The sequence below is a fragment of the Hylobates moloch genome, unplaced genomic scaffold (assembly GCF_009828535.3).
Source record: "Hylobates moloch isolate HMO894 unplaced genomic scaffold, HMol_V3 SCAFFOLD_21, whole genome shotgun sequence".
NCBI classification, from domain to species: domain Eukaryota; kingdom Metazoa; phylum Chordata; class Mammalia; order Primates; family Hylobatidae; genus Hylobates; species Hylobates moloch.
The window spans coordinates 3,673,458-3,693,854 of record NW_026652296.1 but is presented as its reverse complement, the minus strand read 5'-3'; the positions used below and the strand labels follow the sequence as shown (position 1 = coordinate 3,693,854).

General features: G+C 51.8%; 1 protein-coding gene across 1 annotated transcript in view; it reads right to left on the bottom strand.

Annotated features, from left to right (window-relative positions):
* Nucleotides 1–221: 221 nt before the first annotated feature.
* The window catches only part of BMP7 (bone morphogenetic protein 7), a 99,008-nt gene continuing 78,832 nt past the window's right edge, over nucleotides 222–20,397 (bottom strand). The window contains exons 4-7 of the mRNA XM_032142494.2: nucleotides 13,972–14,169; nucleotides 5,169–5,245; nucleotides 3,412–3,522; nucleotides 222–1,324 (exon numbers count right to left, since the gene is read on the bottom strand). Of these exons, the coding sequence (XP_031998385.1) occupies nucleotides 1,175–1,324; nucleotides 3,412–3,522; nucleotides 5,169–5,245; nucleotides 13,972–14,169 (536 nt within the window). The 3' untranslated portion in view covers nucleotides 222–1,174. The remainder of the gene's footprint in view (nucleotides 1,325–3,411; nucleotides 3,523–5,168; nucleotides 5,246–13,971; nucleotides 14,170–20,397) is intronic.

Below are 20,397 nucleotides of genomic sequence, written 5' to 3'. Positions count from 1 at the left end.
AGTCTCGTTTTGTCACCCAAGCTGGAGTGCAGTGGGGTGATCTCGGCTCACTGCAACCTCTGCCTCCCGGGTTCAAGCAATTATCCTACCTCAGCCTCCAGAGCAGCTGGGATTACAGATGCGCGCCACCACGCCCGGCTAATGTTTGTATTTTTAGTAGAGATGGGGGTTTCACCATGTTGGCCAGGCAGGTCTCGAACTCCTGACCTCAAATGATCCGCCCACCTCAGCCTCCCAAAGTGCTGGGATTACAGGTGAGAGCCACCATTCCCAGCCCATTGGTGCTTCTTAACAACAGGGTCAAGTTGCAAGTTCCATCCTACTTGCTGTCCTTGTCCCTTCTGCAATTTCACATGAATTTACTACCACTGGGGCGAGCTGAAAAGCCAATCCTAAATGCCTGCGGGTATTTCACACACCTAGTTTCATTTCTGCCACTGCAAATCCAGCTGAACAACAGAACATATTTTTCCTCCGAAGACCAACACACCGCCCTCCTCCAAGCAGACATTTGCTCTTTCCCCTCCCACTAGATCTTGGATTTGGGCAAACCTCGGTAAACACTGGGCCTCTGCAAGCCTCAGAATGAAAACCGTAGGGAATGGAGAGGGACCTCCCCGCCCTCCACATGACACAGCTTCTGTTTACGCATCAGGATAAACCGAGAAATGGGGATAAATTGTTTAGGAAAATATATCTGTAACGTCCTAACCATTTTCAGTCATTCGTTTTATTGTGACATTTATTACAGGAACTTCCGGGTCAATTTTCCTTTCGCACAGACACCAATGTGCCCACCCCTTGCCACGCCCCCTTCCTCCCACAGCTGGGTGGCCTGGCTGGCGGGCGCTCATAATTACCTCTGGAAACGAGTCCGTGCATGGCTGAGACTTCCCAGCCAATGACCTGGCCCGGCCGTTTTTCTTTATGCATGTTTCTTTTCCTGCTAGGTTTTGCCTGCACAGCTTGTAGGATCTTGTTCATTGGATGCTGCCACTGAAAAACTGATCAAAAGCCATATGCTGCTCGTTTCCTAATACTCTTACACCTTTAAAGTTGGGGATAGGGAGGGGAAGGTCTCACAAAAGGCAGTTGGTCTGCTGGTTCCTGGCCAAGGCGAGCAATGGAGGATCCAGAAAAACTTGGCCCCGAAGGGTCTGAATTCTCGGAGGGGCTAGTGGCAGCCACAGGCCCGGACCACCATGTTTCTGTATTTCTTCAGGATGACATTGGAGCTGTCATCAAAGTAGAGGACGGAGATGGCATTGAGCTGTGTGGGCGCACAGCAGGGCTTGGGCACCGTTTCCGGGTTGATGAAGTGGACCTGAAACACACACCAAAACATGGGGAGTGGTGAGAAGCGGTGAGTCCTTCTAACTGGCCCCCACGTTTCTATAAAGAAACATCCTGTCTGGGCATAATGAATGACTGCAGGTGACACTCCCCAAGCCAAGCACTCCCAAGCACTCCCTGTTCTAAGCACTTTACATGGACAACTCAGTTCTGGGGTTATCCCTGTTTTGCAGACAAGGGAACCAAAGCATAGAGGTTTTCACACTATACAGTTGGGAAGGAAGGGGCCAGATCCAACATTCAGGACCAGGTAATTCTCTGTTGGGGAACTGCCCTGTGCACTGTAGAATGCTGAATAGTGTCCCTGACTTGGACCCACTAGAAGTGCTCCATCTTGCTCATGGACTTCTCTGCACCTTACAGAGGATGTGGGACAGGGACACACAGACTCAAATGCCTGTGAGTGCCACAGGAGTGCCACTGATGAGCAAAGTAGACCAAGGTAAGACAATAGGGAATAGTGGGGACTAAGGCAAACCAAGGGAAGAGGCTGCCACTCAATCTAAGTTGACGGCAGCCAACCAAGATCAGTGTTAGCAGATCTGCCACGTGTTCAAGACAGGCCAGAGATTCCACTGTCCTGTTGTTTTTAATGTGAAACTTCTGGGTTTCTAGCAACTGTAGGTGCCAGGCAAGAGCATCAGTGACTGGCACTCTGTTCACAGCCTCCAGGCTGTGGCCAGCATGCTTTTTACACGTTTTATGATGGACAATTTCAAACTCTTACACATCCATACCCTTCCCCACCTGCTCCACCTTGAATGATTTTAAAGCAAATTCCAGCCATCAGCTCATTTCCTCTGGAAGCATTTCATCAGGACTCTCTAGAAGACAGTTACCCCCTTTTAAACATGACCACAATCGCATCATTTCACAATCCCTGGAGAATTCACTTGATCCTGCAGATCTCTGGTGAAATACTGATGGAAGCAGGTGCACACAGGGCGATGGCGCTCCTGTTCCATGGGCCATGAAGGCAGGGGTTGGAGAAGGATAGAGATGTGTCCCCTGGCAGCTGGGGAGACATGCCTGGCACCTTCCAGGGGATACTGGCACAGCACAGCACACCCAGGCCAGGGAATAGGTTGGGGAGGACTCTTCTGTTTCCAGCCTAAGGACCTTCAATCCCAAGTAGGGCTTTGGAGCTTACAACTGAGGAGGGGAGCGAGGGCTTTGGAAAATCAATGCTTAAAAAAACAAACAAAGAAACAAAAACCCCTGCCCTCAAAGAGCAGAACCAAATGAAAGGGGTAGATGAGATTTTTCTTCAGGACTTAACACACAGGACAGGGACAAGAAAAGAAGGAGGCAGATTACTAAATGAAAGGAGGGAGTAGTGCCGGTAGTGAGCTCTCTGTCACTAGAAGCATTCAAGGCAGGGTGGATGATCAGGTGGCAGGGAAGGTTCAGATGATGTTCTTGGCAGGGAGCTACATAACCAAGGTCCTTGAACCTTGGATTCTAAGCAAAAGAACAAAATCCCTATAGCTCTTATCATTATGGTTGCTGTTGGCAGAGCAGGAATAACACCTACTGAGTGTCGCCACGTGCTGGGCGCATTAATCTCATTATCACATGGAATCTTCCCGGTGACCCCACTGAAATTTAACTTGAAATGGCCCCATGGGTCCCCACTCATCTGTCCATCCCGTTATCCTGCTGGCCAGCTTCTGATCACTCTGGCTCTCACTGAAATTTCTCATCTGTTTGTTTCCTCTGTTGGAAAATGAAGCAGGGCCCAGTGCTGTGTCAGGCACAGTAACCAGCACCCACAATACTACAAGCATCCTCAAAGGAGCCCATAAAACTTTTAGTTACTTTTAAAATTAGGAGAAATAAATGAACTTCAGGGTCGAAGATTATACTCCTCTTTATACCAAACCAGTCATAAAACACAATTTTTGAATTTTTTTTTTAATGGGGCAAGGGGCCCTTGAGAGTCATGACATGGCAATGGGCTGACATCTACTCAGGCCCCAGCTTGGAGGCAGCAGGATCTGGTGGCCCCACAGCCTGCCCAGCCCAGGTGACCACACCCCAAGATGGCGTGACACCCACCAGCGTCTGCACAATGGCGTGGTTGGTGGCGTTCATGTAGGAGTTCAGAGGGAAGGCACACTCCCCCTCACAGTAGTAGGCGGCATAGCCTTCAGGCGCGATGATCCAGTCCTGAGGAGGAGAAGAGAGTGTGGGAAACCATGCAGAAGGCCTGAGCCACAGCATCCCAACCCCCATGCTGGCCAGAAGCCACCACGCCAGGCTCACAACCGAAGGTCGAAGGCTCAGACCATGCCTTCTGAGCAGCAGGGGGCCCAGCAGGGGCAGGAAACATGGGTGGCCTCTCATGGTCCCAAAAGAATGGAAAGGAGGACCATTCTATAGTCTTGGCCTATAGTCCAAGCTACTTAGGAGACTGAGTGGGAAGACGGCTCAAAGCTGCAGTGAGCTATGATCACACCACTGCACCCCAGCCTGGGTGACAGAGCAAGACCCCATTTCTAAAAAAACATAAAAATGAAGGAAAGCCCATGGGGCTTGGCTGATCCTAAAATGGACATCCATGGCTGTGTCTTCTGGACAGAAGGTGGCACAGGAAGGAGCCTCCGGTGTGAGGCAATCATCAGCTCTACCCCCACTAGGTGGTCACACACTGGCAGTTCACCTTAAACAAACCTCCATGCCTCGGTGTTCCCACCTGCCAGAGGCTAATAACTCATAATGGCATCCCCATGCGGGCTCCGGGTGAGAATTCAGTGACAGTGTAGATAGGTATGTGCACTGTCAGTAAGGCATCCATGTGCCATCCTTGCCTCTAGGGTCTGGGTGGCACAGAAATGTTGCCCAATAATCAGTATACTCCTCAGTGATGCTTAAGCACATGGAATCTTCCAGCAGAGTCCCCTGGAGTTTGGGTTCTGTCCAAGCAGCAGGTAGATGTGGTCATCAGTCCCGAGGGCAGGCTCGCAGGAGGGCTCAGAGCTGGCTGTGCGCATGTACGCCCTGAATGTGTCTGGGCATAATCTCCAGGGAAGATTCTGGACTCTCCCACTGAACTACAAGCTCCCTGAGGGTAGAATACCACCAGTTGCCCTGATGACCTCATGACAATACCCTCTCCAGGGATATTTGAGCCCCACGGGGCAGACACATTGCAATGTTCATCGCTGCATCTCTAATCCAGTACCTAGAACAGGGCCCAGAACGCTGCAGATGCTGCACGACTGCTGAATGAGAATCACACCAGAGCTCACGGCAGACACATGGTGGATCACATGACCCTCACTCCTCTCCTAGGATTCATCCCCCACCTTTTGCCTCACTCCAAGCAAATGGCTCCAGAGGGGGCAGCCATGTGCCAGTAACATAACCCCACCCCTAAAACAGTTGACTGGTTCAGGAACAAGCGCCTGAACCAAGCTGGGCAGATCTGTCCCTCCCGTGGGAATGGGGTAAGTGAGGACAGAGGGCAGAGGGGGAGATGGCTCCCCAGGTATCTGGATTCAACCACACAGCCCAGCATCATCTTGAGAGGCAGCCAGCCAAGGGAAGGGAATGAGGTGCATGCAGAGAATGGGGGTTCAGAGTCCAAAGTGTTTGGGTTCCTGGTTCGAGTTCAAGTCCCAACCACATTTCTGCTCTTGGATTTCATGAGGCCTCCCTGTATCCTTAGCCCAAGTCTCCTTCCCTAGCAAGGCCACTTGATACTGGAGTCTTAACTGGCAGAGATGAGAAACAGGACCGAGCACAGACCCGCTGCCTCGTGGGAGCCCACGCCAGAGGCCCCACGCCCAAGACAGACCCAGCCAGCCTCTTACCTGCCAGCCCAGGTCTCGGAAGCTGACATACAGCTCGTGCTTCTTACAGGCCTGCCTCTGGTCGCTGCTGCTGTTCTCTGCGTTGACAAGGAAGTGAAGAAGCAGAGCCCAGTGAGGAGAAAGAAACACACACACATCAAAGTTCCCTCCGTCTTAGGCAGTGATGTGAACAGCAATGAAGCAGATGGCTGGGGGGTAAATTTCCTGATTCAAAAGCCAGTTCGAGGGTCTAACTGCCTTAAAACTCATTTCTACCCCAGCAAAGGCCCTACTAAGGGAGGTGCCAATGCCCCCATTCCTCTCTCATGCAGTCTTATCCCATAATACTTTCTGGAACCTTCTGCAGACACTGGTTTCTTTTATACACGTGTGTTGTTTAAATGCTGACATCTGCCTGGATTCCATAAGGGAATCAAACCCCATCCACCTCACACGAGGCCACTGCAGGGGCCCTGCTCAAAGAGATCTGCTTATGAACAACCTCAACTTGTGAGGCCCCAACACACTCATCCCTCTGCAGGGGCAAAAGGATGCGGGACACGGCCTGGGACAAGGCACCCATCACCACCACCAGCAAGAAGAAATGAGACAGCAGAGAGTCAAAACCTGATGACCTTTCAGAAAAAAAAACACTCCCGAAGTTTCTTTGAGTAGTGAAAATTATACACTGGGGTTTTCCAGAACTATGTAAGTTTGTAAGCATTTGGGTCAGGGCCTGAGCACTTGTAAACACTGCAGAAGTTTCTGTCTGTCTGTCTGTCTCTCTCTCACACACACTGCAACCTTCCTTCCACCCCACAGAGGGATTGCTTTTTTCTTAGTCATGACCTGTCTTTCCTCCACCTACAACTTCCCAGGAGCTGTCATACTCAGAGCAGGGCCCAGGCTGTGCCTGTGGCCCACAGGGCCCGGTGTGCTCTGACAACCGATTGACCAAACACCAAGCTCACTCCCACTGCAGCCTTTGCATGTGCCGTTTTCTCCACCTGCAATGCCCCATCCTGCAATCTTTGTTGTGTCTGGCTCAAGCCTTGGTTCCAATGTCACCTCCTCAAAGAGGCTTTGTAAAGTCACTGTTAGATCCCCAAAGCTAAGCTCATCAGTGCACATGCTGTCCAGGAGTCAGGAAGTGGTTCGGGAAGGGCAAGTGACCAACACAAACTAAAAGACATAGGGACTTCTGGGAAAAGTTTCCACGTTCCTAAGAAAGACTCATGGAGAGACATTTATTCTCTTCCTCCTACTGCGCAGAAGCAAAAAATAATGAAGCCCCCCTGGCTGTCTCCATGGCCAACTACAGCTGTGGCCTTGAGAGGAAGCAGCACTGAAGATGGTAGGGTGGGGGCAGAAGGAGATGGGGCTCAGAGGATACTGTTGAGCTCCTGGATCAACCAACTGAAATGTCCACCCAACTTCGGCTCTGCGGGCTGATGAATTTTCTACTGGTTGAAGCGCATTTGACTTGGGTTTCTGATATCTGCAGCCAACCCTCAACCCATACCAACTGGCTGCCCTGTGAAGGCTCATCCCACATAGAAAACGGCGGTCCACTTGAGCCCAGGTGTCGCCCTTAGAGGTGTAGACCCTGGAGCACAGTCAGCCTCTGAGTGGAGCCTAACTCGTGAGTCAAGACCAGGTGCTGGGGACTGCTCCAGCTCTGGAGTCAAACCCCAGCTCTCCTAGATCTTGGACTTCTGGTTTGCAAAATGAAGAGAGCTCCTATACCTCCTGTGGTAGCCTTGAGTGTTCATGGCAGTTTCACATTTTATTCTTCTTCTAGCCCACTTGTTAGAGAAATTTGAAACTACGCACATTCTCCATTCACACACACACACCTGTTAACGGTTTGAACGCATGGCTCTTTCCTCCACACCCACTACGTGCCAGTAGGGTATATGTCAAAGAGTGGAACACCACTCAATTTTTGGCTTTTCTCTGATTCACAAGAATTCTATCTGCATGGCTTCTAGGATAATGAGAAATGGTAAGATAAGGACATTGTTGAACTCCCTTCCCTGAGCCTCACTTTCCTCATCTGTAAAATGGGTGGGACAGGAGTGGTGCAGTAAGCTAGCCTCCCATGGACCACACACTGCAAATTAGGACACCTCCTCAGACACAGACTGGACATTCTATTGGTCCTGGAAACCTTCAGTGTGCCTTAGCTACCGCATGGCTGAGAACAATTCTGGAATGAAATGGGCTAGAGGCAGCGAGCCAAGAGTGGAAAGCAGAAAGAAGGAGAATGAAGAGGGTTGAGGAGGAAGGAGGCAGGAGAGAAGGGAACAGCATGGAGAGCACAGAAGGAGTCAGGAACCGGCCTCCAAGGCTCAGGCTGAGACAGGAGCACCATGTTCCCTGCTGGGGACTGAAAAGCAGGCTGCTTCTGTTTTCATCAGCAATTTTTTATTTTTTTTTTGAGACAGAGTCTTGCTGTGTTGCCCAGGCTGGAGTACAGTGATACAATCTTGGCTCACTGCAACCTCTGCCTCCTGGGTTCAAGGGATTCTCCTGCCTCAGCCTCCTGAGTAGCTGGGACTATAGGCACTCATCACCATGCCTAGCTAATTTTTGTATTTCTAGTAGAGACGGGGTTTCACCATGTTGGCCAGGCTGGTCACAAACTCCTGACCTCAGGTGATCCACCCGCCTTGGCCTCCCAAAATGCCATTTTTGGATATATCTATTTATACAGATATAAAACTTATCCATAGTTCAGAAAAGCAATGTGGAAAGATATGCACACCAATAAGGAAATTACATTTAATTGATTATAACCGAATCACGTGTGTTTAGACCTGGTCCTGAGGAGACACTCGAGACTCTCTTTGAAGTGAACTCGGTGAAGGCTGGGGCGGGGCCGGTGGCCTCCAGGCTGTGGGACAGGAGCGCTTGCCCCTGGGTGCCCTGCCCTCGCGGCCTGCATGCCTTGTGGAGTCACTCATTCATTCAGCCATTGCTAGGGGCTGCTTCCTGGTGTGCAGGCATGAGATGAGTTCCGGGTGTAAGACAGCAAAGCCCTGCCACTCAGGGGCTTTTCCAGAACGAGAGGCGAGTCATAGACAGGTAAGTGCACATGACTTACACAGAGATGAAGGCTACAGAGTCATAGACAGGTAAGTGCACATGACTTACACAGAGATGAAGGCTACAGAGGAAAACAAGGCAGGAGAGGCTGGAGCGAGCGGGCGTGCTGCTGGGGGTGCCAGCAGGCGCTCTTCTGAGGAGGTGACATGTGGGTAAGAACCAAAAGGAAGTGAGATAGGAGGGTGGGGAGGCATCCAAGGGCGAGGCATTCCTGGATGAGGATGCTGAGCAGTGGGGACGAGGCGCCCTCCATGCCTGAGGCTGCTGGAGTAGCATGGGACAGAGGATCAGAGGCAGGCACTAAGCCCGGCAAGGAATGAGAAAGCTGGGGCCTGGGTCAGCAGACAGCGTGGCTGGAACCAGCCCCAAGGCTCAGTGGTGCAAGGGGGTGCTCAGAGTGGATAGAGGCAGCCAGGGGGAGCCCAGAGGCCCCTCGTCCCCACCTTCAGTAGGAGAGTAGCAGGGCTGGGAGAGAGAGAACCAGCTCTGGGGCAGCAGGAACCTCCCCAGGGCCAGGGTGTCCTCAACACGAGAAGGTCAAGGTCAAGGAACCATCAGGGAGGAGCCCAAACAGCTGGACTCTACAGCCTGCCCTCTAGAGCACACCATGCCAAGCAGAAACCTAAAATGGCCTCCACGGCTGTGGCAATGCCCAGGGCCACAGGTAGCCATGCCACTCCACGAGCCTCCTCCCTCTTCCCCTGGGGAGGCAGAAGGCAGGGCGGAGGAGAAGGAACATCCCCTCAGCTCAGGGATGTGTCAGGTGAAGCTGCTAGCTCGAGCCAGGGACATTGCTAACTCCTTGGTGTCCCGAGTCAAGGGGGATTCTGAAGCTGTGTTCAGGCTCCGTCAGAAGGAAGTCCCGTGATCTATTAGCAATGTCTGTCATGAGCACAGGAGAGGCCATGATCTATTAGCAATGTCTGTCATGAGCACAGGAGGGGCAAGGAGTGGCCTGAGTGCTACCTTCCCCAACCCTGTCTTAAAGTAAAGCCACGACATTTGGCGTAACTTAGTTCAAACCTAAGGCCAAACAGACCAAGGCCGAGCACAGCTCATGAAGCTACTTGTGGTGTACGAGTGAGGCATGGGCACTGGCCCTGCCACCAGGGACCCCAGACCCTGCTCTGTACTTCCAGGGCTCTTTGATCATGGCTGTCCCAGCAGAAAGTGGCTGGAGCTCCTGTGTATCCTTAGGACTTATTAGCAGGAAAGCAAGGAAAGGAAACGAAGGAAAGACTCCCAGCTCCCCTGTCCCTCCAAGCCTGCCCCACCCGCCCCCAAGCAACAGAAAGTGAGCAGGAGACGGACGCCAGCACCGGGATTCATCCACCTCCTCAACCCCCTGCCTGGGCCGCAGACAAGTCAGGACTGGTGCTCAGGCTCAGCTCCCGCCCCCACGGGTCATCTGGCAAAGGCGGCTGCTTACCAGGGAGCTGGGTCCAAACGTGGGTGAGGAGAAGGAAGTGCAGGGACCCAGTTTCTCAACCCCAAACCGCACCATCTGAAGAGCACGTGAAGCCCCGGGGGAGGGGGCTGGCGGGCAGGAAAGCAAGCTCCGCGTGGGGTAGCGTGCCGGAGCATGTGCCCCCGCCCCAGCACACACAGGGCTGCCGAGAGATTCAACTTGTGTGGCCCCACGGCAGGGCTCCAGCCCATCACGGAGGGGGCGGGGGACGAGCGATTCAAAGGAGAAGGCACACACGCATACACACTCACACTCACACTCAAGGACTCTGGCCTAAGCCGAGGGTGGGGCCCGGGCCTTGGTATTTTTATTTTATTTTTTTCTTAACTTCCAGGCAGGTTTTAGAAGAACTTCAAACAGGGCCAGGAGTGATCCGCGGGAAGGAGGCAGGTTCCCAGCAATGAATTTCTGCCACGGGAAACAGTGAGAGCCCCGTCCTGGGGGCTGTGTAAATGGGAGGCTTGGTGGGGCTTTGATGAGGAGGTGGTGGGGAAAATCAGATTGAATTCTAATTTTGAATTAGAGGCCTACTTCCTCTCCCCCTCATTACCCAGGTGCACCCGATGGAGCTCCAAGACACGGAAGTCTTTGCCGGGATGCAGTTTGCCTACACTTCCTGCCTGGATGATCTGTAACATCCTCTAAGGAGTCTCCGGGCGCTGAGCACCCCCTCGGCACCCACCCTGTTCCTCACCTTTCTCAGAGCAGCCAGAATGATCTTACCACCTGCAGGCCACACCATAGCTTGAATCTCTGCAAAGACTTCTGAACATGCTTGGCATGAAGTTCAAACTCAAGACGTGGCTCCCAAGAGAATGCCTGACCCACGCACCCTCACTCCCCTCCCCTGCTTCAGCCCCCACAGCCTCCTCCCCACTCCCCAAAGGTGCCAGGAAACCCCACAGCACAGGCCTCTGCCCCTGCAGGTCCTATAGCCCAGAGCATCCTCTCCAGACCAGCCTGGCCTCGTGGGCACCCACTGGGCCCGGAGCTCTCAGCTCTCTCGCCACGAAATCTTGTCTGCAGCCCTCGGGACAGGCTGCGTTCCCTAGGCACCACCCTGACTCTGGGCCTGTTACTACGTATGGATGTGAATGGCAACCCCCTCCTTCCTGTCCTAAATTAACACCCCCAAGGGCAGCCTTTGTGTGGGTGTTCGGCATTGAACCCCAGCCTTCAAGAGTCCAGCATAAAAGAGGTTTCAAATACAAATGAAGGAATTCGGTTGGTTTTTGATTTGGGAGATCACAGACCCCTTTGAGAAACCTGGAAAAATGGATCCACTGCCAGAAAAGAAAATACAGAGAATCCCTACACACTCTGGGCCACACAGACCCACTGAGGTCCATCTGGGGGCCCCAGGACACCCGCCAGGGGTCAGGAAGCCTTGTCTTAAAAAGGCCACCAACCCCGCTGACCTGCCTTCTCCCTTGAAAAGTAAAATGAACATAAATTTCAAGCTAGGCTAGGTGAGGAGGAAGAAGCTATTGGCACTAGAGGGTTAATTTGGGGGTGGGGCTGCTGCTGTCCCCTCACCAGGACCTTTCTCAATAGCCCCCTGCTCCCCTTGGGTGCTTCCTGGGACCGCAGGCCCCAGAGTTGATAAGCAGCTAATAGCTTCCCACATGGTGGCAGGGCAGGTTTGCACCTCAGACCTTTTTCTGCCTTGTGATCAACCTGGAGCCAAGAAGGCTGCAGCTCCCAAGCCAGCCCCCAGACGGTTGTGTCCCAGCTCCTCAGCAGGAGGGGAGAAGCACTCTGAGGAGGCCGAGGGCAGTAGCTCATGCCCGTAATCTCAGTACTTTGGGAGGTCAAAGTGGAAGGATAGCTTGAGCCCAAGAGCTCAAGACCAGCCTAGGCAATATAGGGAGGCCCCGTCTCTACAAAAAATAGCCAGGTGTGGTGGCGTGCATCTATAGTCCCAGCTACCTGGGAGGCTCAGGCGGGAGGATTGCTCGAGCCCAGGAGGTCAAGGCTGCAGTAAGCCATACTCATACCACTGCATGCCAGCCTGGGCAACGGTGTGAGACCCTGTCTCTAAAAAAAAAAAGGAAAGAAAAAGAAAATCACTTTGCCAACAAAGATGTATTCTTTCCTATCGCTGCTTTAACAAATTAACCAAACAAATTATCAAAACAATACAAACGGATTATAGCTCTGTGGCTCCGAAGTCCAACACCAGTCTCAGCAGGTAAATGCAACTGGGGGCTCTAGGGGAGGATCCCTTCCTTGCCTTGTGCAGCTTCTCCAGGCCACCCGCATCCCAGGGCTGGTGGCCCCACTCATCTCCACCCCTCTGTCCTCTGTGCTCACATGGCTCCAACCACAGCTCACAAAGGCTGTCTCCTATAAGGACTGATGGGACCACCCTGCTACACAGAGCCCGCATATTGGAAGGCCAGCTGATTAGCACCTGTGATTCCAAGGGCAGCCGTATCCCCCTTGCCCTGGAGGGTGACACATTCACGGGTCCCAGAGATTAAGACACTGGCATCTTGGAGAGGCTGTTGCCCTGCTCATTGCAAACGGCTTCCTGAAGAGCCAGAGAAACGGCACCCCCGGGCAGCAGCTCCCCTGGCCGGCGCGATGGGATTGGGGATAGGGAGCAAACTGGGCTCCTTGGATCTGGGGGGATGTCACCCCTCCAGTCCACTGGAAAATGGTTTGTCGTGAGGTTCATCGATTCGAAGCTTTGGTTTTAGTCTGGGAGGAGTCCAGATGCATCTTCTGGCAGACTTGACACTGCATGTGCAGGGGGCATGAGCCAGGCAAGGGGTGTGGGAGGGCTGTCCACAGACGCCCACGGTGCCAGCAGGGCTGCTCCAGGCCAGCCCACCTCCAAAGCTCAAAACCAGAATGCACCTTCTTGGGATCCCAGCACCCCCAGGCCACCAGAGGCTGTCAATGTCGGTTTCCCAATCAGCCTATGGGGAAAGGGATTACACCCCAGCCACAACCCCAGTGTCCGGGACAAAGCCAGGCTCCTGTGGGAGCTCCACAAATGCCTGGTGAATTGTCAAACAGCACCCAGTGGGATTGCTGGGGACACCGAAGCTCATCCAGGCCAGGCAGATGGCCCCGGCAATGCCCAACAGGGAAGAGGGCCTGGGGCAAGGGACAACCCAGACCCCAGGGACCCAATCCCAGGGCTGCCAGTTACCTACACTGTGCCCTTAGATGAGTGACTTACCCTCTTTGAGCCTCAGTTTTCCCATCTGTGAAGTGGGAGGCCATCTACCTCAGAGCCTCAAGAACCACACCACGTAATGGGCTAAAAGCTGTCTGCTCTAGAGGACCTGCAGAGCGGGGCCTCCTGGAAGTCTCCTTCGCACAATGCCTTAACTTTACTTATATTTACTGTTAATGTTTGATTTGCTTGCAATAAAAATATTACCTTTATTTTTTTAAAAACTTATCGTAAATAAACATTTCAAACAAACTGAAAAGTATCGCAAATTATACATTCTTAAAAAACTTACCACCTGGCCGGGTGCAGTGGCTCACGCCTGTAATCCCAGCACTTTGGGAGGCCAAGGCAGGTGGATCACTTGTGGTCAGTTTGAGACCAGCCTGACTGACACGGTGAAACCCCATCTCTACTAAAAATACAAAAATTAGCTGGACACAGTGGTGCACACCTGTAGTCCCAGCTACTCGGGAGGGTGAGGCTGAAGAATCACTTGAACCTGAGAGGCAGAAGTTGCAGTAAGCCGAGATCACACCACTGCACTGCAGTCTGGGTGACAGAGTGAGACTTCGTCTCAAAAAAAAAAAAGTATATATATATATATATATATATATTTATCAAGTATTAAAGTTTGCCATGAATTTAAAATATTTTTCATTTATGAAATAAAGATACAGCAAACTCTTCTACCTCCCCATTTCTTCCTCCCCCTCCTTCCATGGGGTAAGCCCCCTGGGGGTCTTCCCATCCATGTTTCAGGGTCTTCCTTCATCTCTGTGTAGCTGCAAGTGCCGCCATTGTTCTGTCTATTTAAATAACTACGTGCTTGCCGTTGTGTTATACGAATGTTTTGCTACTTGCGTTTCTAAGCTAATTTATTACTTTTACAGAATTACGATGTTCTGTGTAGGGGGAGATTTTGGGGTTTTCTTCCTGCTATATTTGTTCCAGAGCCATCTGGTGAGCACCTGAATGGATTTGGAGTCAGTCCCCTGCTGGGTCCCGCTAGGGCCCTGCTGGGTTCCTGTGGTGGATCTGTGATCCCTCCCACCTGGGCGTACCTGCCACGTTGGCCATCCGCAGGGCTTCCTGGTTCTTGGGAGTCTTGGAGCGGTTCTGGCTGCGCTGTTTGCTCCCCGTGGACCGGATGCTGCGGAAGTGGACCTCTGTGGCCTTGAAGAAAGCCACCATGAAGGGCTGCTTGTTCTGGGGCCCGTGCCGCCCAATCAGGCCCGCCAGCTTGGGGTTGATGCTCTGTCCTGGACAGGAAGCAGCCAAGTGCACAGAAGAGTAGTTACAGGAGGGCCACGAGGGGGACAGGGCTGCAGAGACGCTATGCCTCCCAGTTCATTCATGAACTCCTTATTCCTCCATCCAGTAAGTTTTTACTGAGTGCTCACTCTAGGCCAGGTACTGTTTAAGGAACTTGGAACACAACTGCGAAAGCAGCCAAGAAAACATCCTATTCTCTGGGTTTCCATGCAAGTGGGGAAGGCAGGCAGGAAATATAAGGGGTGTGGAACCAGGCTGAGGGCTGTGGAAGGTGGCAAGCTAGCAAACCCCATAAGTGCCACTCACATTCCATTGGCTAAAGCAGGTCATGGTATCTGCCTAATTTCAGGGAGTTGGGGGGCAATCTTGCTCTGTGCCAGGGAAGGTGGGAACAACTGCAAACAACCCTAATGACTACAGGGGCCATCTGAGCAGAGATCTGGGTAACAGTGAGTAAGGGGGCCCAATGGATGTTTGGGAAGAGTGTATTTCAGGCAGACGGAACTGCAGAGGTGAATGCCTGGAGGCAGGAGCAAGGAGGGTGTGTTCAAGGGGCAGGGGCGAGTAGCAGGGACAACTGGGAGGAGCAGTAGGGGCACGAGTCAGGTCGGGTCCTATGGGCAACACGAGCACCTGCCTCAGCCCAGTGTCCTGCGATGCTGGTGTCCCCTAAAATTCACACCCACACAGAACCTCAGGATGTGACCTCATTTGGAAGCAGCGTCTTTGCAGTCGTCAGTTAAAATAAGCTCATACTGGATTAGGATGAGCCTTAATCCAGTGACTAGTGTCCCCATAAGAAGGCTACGTAAAGACACAGATGCAGACAGTCTGGGGAAGACAGAGGCCATGAAACGCCAAAGATTGCCAGGAGCCTCTGAAGCCAGAAGAGGCAAGGAGGGATTCCTGCCTAAAGCCTTTGTAAGAGGACAACCCTGTGGCACCTTGCCTTTAGACTTCTCGCCTCCAGACTGTGAGACAATAAAGCCCTGTTGTTTCAAGCCACCCAGTGAGTGGACCTTCGCATCCAGGGCCCTGGTCAGGACACCAAGGTGCTCTGCAAGAAGTGAGAACCACTAGGGTGGGACTTTCAGTGGTTTTTATAAGGCCACTCAGGCTGCCTCTGGAGAGCCAACTGCAGGGGTCAACCTGGAAGCAGGGAGACCAGGTGGAGGCAACAGAATGGTCCATGTGGGAGGTGATGTGAGACTGGACCCAGGGCAGTGGGGAGGGAGGCTGGTGAGAAACGGCCAGATCCTCAAGAGTTCATTTTTAAAATCCATCTTTAGAATTTATTTTGGTTTTAACTTTTTGTGGTGAAATGATTATAGATTCACAGGAAGTTGAAAGACGATGTACAGGGAGGTCCCAAGGGCCCTTCATCCAGTTTCCCCCAAAGGTGACGTCTCAAATAACAAGAACATAGCCTCCAAACCAGGAAAGTGGCAGATTTAGGACTGAATTTGGGAAGAGATTATAAAAGGTGTGAGAAAAAGGGGAGTCTCATGAGACTGGCATGCTCTTGGCCCAAGCCCCTGGAAGAAGGAAGGGGCTGTTTACCAAGGTAGGGAAACTGAGGCAATGGAGCATAAGCTGGGAAATAGAGGGTGGAAGACAAAATGCAGTTTGGTTTAGCAGATATTGTCTGAAATCCCTACTTGACACCAAAAGGAAGGTGTCAGGGGGGCAGCAGAGGTCTGGCCTAGGCTTGATCAATTGATCAATTGGAAGAGATGAGCTCTGGGCTAGTGAGGGAGGGAGCCGGGCCCAGGCAGGTTCAAAGCCCTGCCTCTGTCACTTAATGCACAGCTGGAGCTCAGGGCAGAGTTTTGCACACCCTAAGTGCTCAATAAATGCTAGTTCGGGGCAGAGCTTTGCACACCCTAAGTGCTCAATAAATGCTAGCTCAGGGCAGAGCTTTGCATACCCTAAGTGCTCAATAAATGCTAGCTCAGGGCAGTGGTCCAGACAGTAATGTAAGCTTGGGCGTCCCCAGCATAGAGATGGCATTTAAAGCCAGAAGACTGGATGAGCTCGCCTGGGGGAAGTGTGTACAGCCTGACAAGCAATGTGAAGGTGGCCTCTGTCTTCCACTGAGAGGTCAGGGGAATGCAACAGAGACTGTGCAGGAGTACCCGGTAAGGAAGGATCTGGAAGACACTTGGGCAGGAAGAATGGGGACACCAACAGGGTATGGGGTCCCGGAAAACAGGGGAGGAAAGTAGAGGGAGCAAACTCCGTGTCCTGTGCTCTGCAGATGGACCTAAGAACACACTATCCACTGGCTTAGACAATCATGAGGTCATTGGCAAATATATATGTAATACCACGTCTGGGGGTGATGAGCATTTCAAAGCCAAAAATAAAGCATCCAGTGGAAACAAAGCCTGTTTTACTCATGACGGCACAAGCTCAGAGAGGCTGAATAACCCGCCCAGGGATACCTGGCTTGGAAGCAACAAAGCAGAATCTGAACCCAGATGAGGATGACGGGGAGTTGGGAGGCTGAACCTCTGCAGATACGGTGCCCCCAAGTTAGGTGGGAGGGGTCAGAGGCCAGCAAAAGCAATGGGCCCGTTCACATCTGGAATTAACTTCACCTGGAGTCCCCCAGACGGGCCAGAAGTCAAGAAACCCAGCCTCCCAAGACCAGACCGGCACCAGGGGGTTCACTTTGGTTTTTTAACAACTAGTGTTTAAAAGAACAAATTTCCCCCCACCCGCCGCTATTTTACCTTAACCCCCTTTAACGTTCGGCTTTCCTGCATTCTTGAGCGGGGTTTCCCGGAGTTCACCCATCTATAATTTGAATGGTTCTATAAAAGAAACCATTAAAGCTGAGCCCCTAGGAATTGTGTTTCCCCCCCTAGAAGGCTTTTAGGGCAAAATAAAAATGCCTGGCCTGAAAAGCTGATGCTGTTCCAGATACCTTAAATCCACGCGCTGCAGAAAGTCTCTGCACCTCTGAGCGAAGGTGTCTGGCTTGCCTTGGACGGCTGTCAAGACAGCCACATCCAGGGAGCCACAGCCTCAGCTGAGAAACGTCAGGACAGAGGGGCAAGAAGTGGGTCTCAAGGGTGTTTAAACCCGCATCTGCCACTAACCAGCCTGTGTGGGCTGAGAGAGGCAAGTTGTATGCTGGGGCCTGAATTTCCTCATCTGTACAATGGGGATGACGCCATGAGACTCATCTGTCCCCACCTTTCCGTGGTAGCCAACCAGATTTTCATTGAGGCAGTTGTGCCTTACGTAGCCTCCACCCTGGCCTTAGAGGTGGGGCCTGTGGTTTAATAAAAGGTAACTAATCCTCTGGCTACAGTGATTAGTTCAGGGATGAGCACATGACCCATTTTGGCCAATAAATGAAGGAGAAGTATCCTGGAGGTTTCTGGAAAAGAAGCCTCCCACTCTAGTGTCCAGAAGGAAGCCTGCCCTCTCTCTCTCTCTCTCTCTCTCCCTTTCTTTCTCTCTTTCAACAGGATTGAGGGAGGAGGGATAGATGGAGCCACAGAAACAGCCACCATCTGGCAACCACAGGTGACCATGTTTCCAAAGAGGCCACCCTGGTAGAAGGCAGAACAGAGAGACCGGGTCTCTCCTGACATTGCTAAGTCACTGGATCAAGCCAGCCCTGAAGCCCGCATTCTCACCCCAGCCACTAAGATGAAAAACCCTTCGATTGCTTAGTTTTAACTGGTATTTTGGGTTGTTCTTGCCCCTTTCCTAGAGACTTGGGGACAGGGAGCATGGTGCCAGCCATCTGGGACCTGACATGGAACAGGTGCTCTAAGGGCAGGTATGGAATCTTCTCCTTTGTCACCAAGTTTGGGAAAAGGTTCAGGTTTTTAACCTAAAGGCTGAACAACACCACAGCAGACACTTATTCACCTTCAACAACAACAACAAAGGGATATAGAAAATACACTGGCAATTCCTAAAAAAAGTTTAATATGTAGTCTCCACATGACCCAGCAATTCCACTCCTAGGCATGTACCCATGAGAACTGAAAACAGGGGTTCACACGAAAAACTTGTACACGAGAGTTGGCAGCAGCATTATTTATGATGGCCAAAAAGTGGAGACAACCCAATGTCCATTAACTAACGAATGGATAAACAAACTATGGTGAATCCATATAGTGGAATATTGTTTGCCATAAAAAGGAGTCATCTTCTGATCCATGCTTCAACACGGACAAACCTTAAACTCGTCACACGAAATGGAAGAAGCCAGATATAAAAGCCACACATTGAATGATCCTATTTCTGCGAAATGTCCGGAACAGGTAAATCCATAGAAACAGAAAGTAGCTTACTGGTTGCCTAGAGCTAGGGGTTGGGGGAGCAGGGAGTGGCTGTTAAGGGATATTTCGGAGTGATGGAAACGTTCGAGAATCAGACAATGGGATGGCTGCACAACAATGAGAATATACTTAAAAAAGAAATCACCAAATTGTACTCTTTGAAATGGTGAGTCTTATGTTAGGAAAATTAGATCTCACATTTTTTAAAAAACTAAAAAGCAAAACAGGGGTGGCAATGACCCACTCAGTGTGCCTTAGAGGGACAGTTTGTATGAATAAACAGTAAGATGCCTACCGCAGTGTCTGGCTGTTTACCCAGCCAATAAATGCCTTCCTTGCCTCACCAGCAGCAGACTGGGAGCTCACGGCCCACCCCGTCCTCAATAAAGCCCCAGGGCAGATGCCACAACCTCACTTTGCAAAGGAGGAACAAGACTCTGAGTGAGGAAGGCCTTTGAGCTGGTCCATGGCAAGGCCAAGATTCGAACCCTGGTCTGTCAAAACCAAAGCCTGCATTCTCTGCCACGACAACCACAAGCCCTCATGCTGCAAACACACCCAAGACCTCCCTTCCGTCTGGGTTTACAGTCAGTACTCAACTAGGGTCAAGGCTCCCCAGAAGGGGGTGGGGCCTACACATGAGCTTGGAGATCAGCACCCCAGGGGTGGGGAGGGGACAACTTCTTCCAACAGCTAGGTCTTTTTGTCCCTGTTATTCCTTGAAATGTCAAATGCCTGACTATAGTCATTTGGAAGAAACTGGACTGAAAGACTCTGAACTCAGTTATCTGACTTTTTCTTGGGGTACAGGGGGCTCTGAAAACAATACCTGATGACTGCAAACAGAGGAAATCACAGAGAAGAACGTAGGCCCTGGAACATCTTGCTCAGAGCTCATTTGCGGGCAGTGACCTCCCATCCACCCCCAGGCACCAGCACCAGCTATACAATTTGCAAGGCCCGGTGCAAAATGAAAACACGGGACCTCTTGTTCAAAAGTGATTCATCATTTCAAAGTGGGGACAACAGAAGCAAACCCAGCACAGGGCCCTTCTAAGTTCACCCACACCCGTGAGGCTGGCCCCATCACACACGCGTAACACAGAGACAGGGTGCAATTCCATGTGATTGGGACTGCACCATCAATCCTGTTTCGTATCACTCTGCCCTTTATGTAATATATTGCAGACATATTTCCATGTTGATGAAACACACACTGACCTCCTCCCTGGTGGCCACAGAGGAGTTTCGCATCTGGGAGCACTGAGATAGAAGCATCCTTTGCCTCGTCCTCTTCTCCTAATGTAGGTTTTATGTCCCAGGCTTGAACAACTAACTTGTTTTTTCATTGATTAATTCATTCAGCAACTATTTATTGAGCACCTACTGTGTGCCAGGGGCTGGGGCACATTGGTGAATGAGAATGCGACCACCCTGGGAGCTGACTGGCAAGGGAGATCAGCTCAGGGGTGTACAGTGCTGTGTCTGATGGTGGCAAGGACTAGGAAGAACCTAGGACAGGGTGGCAGGGACACGACAGTGGGGCACAGTGTACAGGGCGGAGTGAGCCATGGAGGCTTTGGGGAGGGAATGTTCCTGGCAGAGGGAATGGCACATGCCAGGTTCATGAGAAATACACGGTGTGTTTCAGCACAGTGAAGAGGCCAGTGAGGCTGGAGAAGTGAGCCAGGAACCAGAGGGGTTGAGGCTGGAAAGAGTGAGCGAGGAGCTCGAGGGAGTGAGGCTGGAGAGAGTGAGTGAGGAATCAGAGGGGGTGAGGCTGGAGAGAGTGAGCGAGGAGCCCGATGGGGTGAGGCTGGAGAGAGTGAGCGAGGAATCAGAGGGGGTGAGGCTGGAGAGAGTGAGTGAGGAGCCCGATGGGGTGAGGCTGGAGAGGGTGAGCGAGGAGCC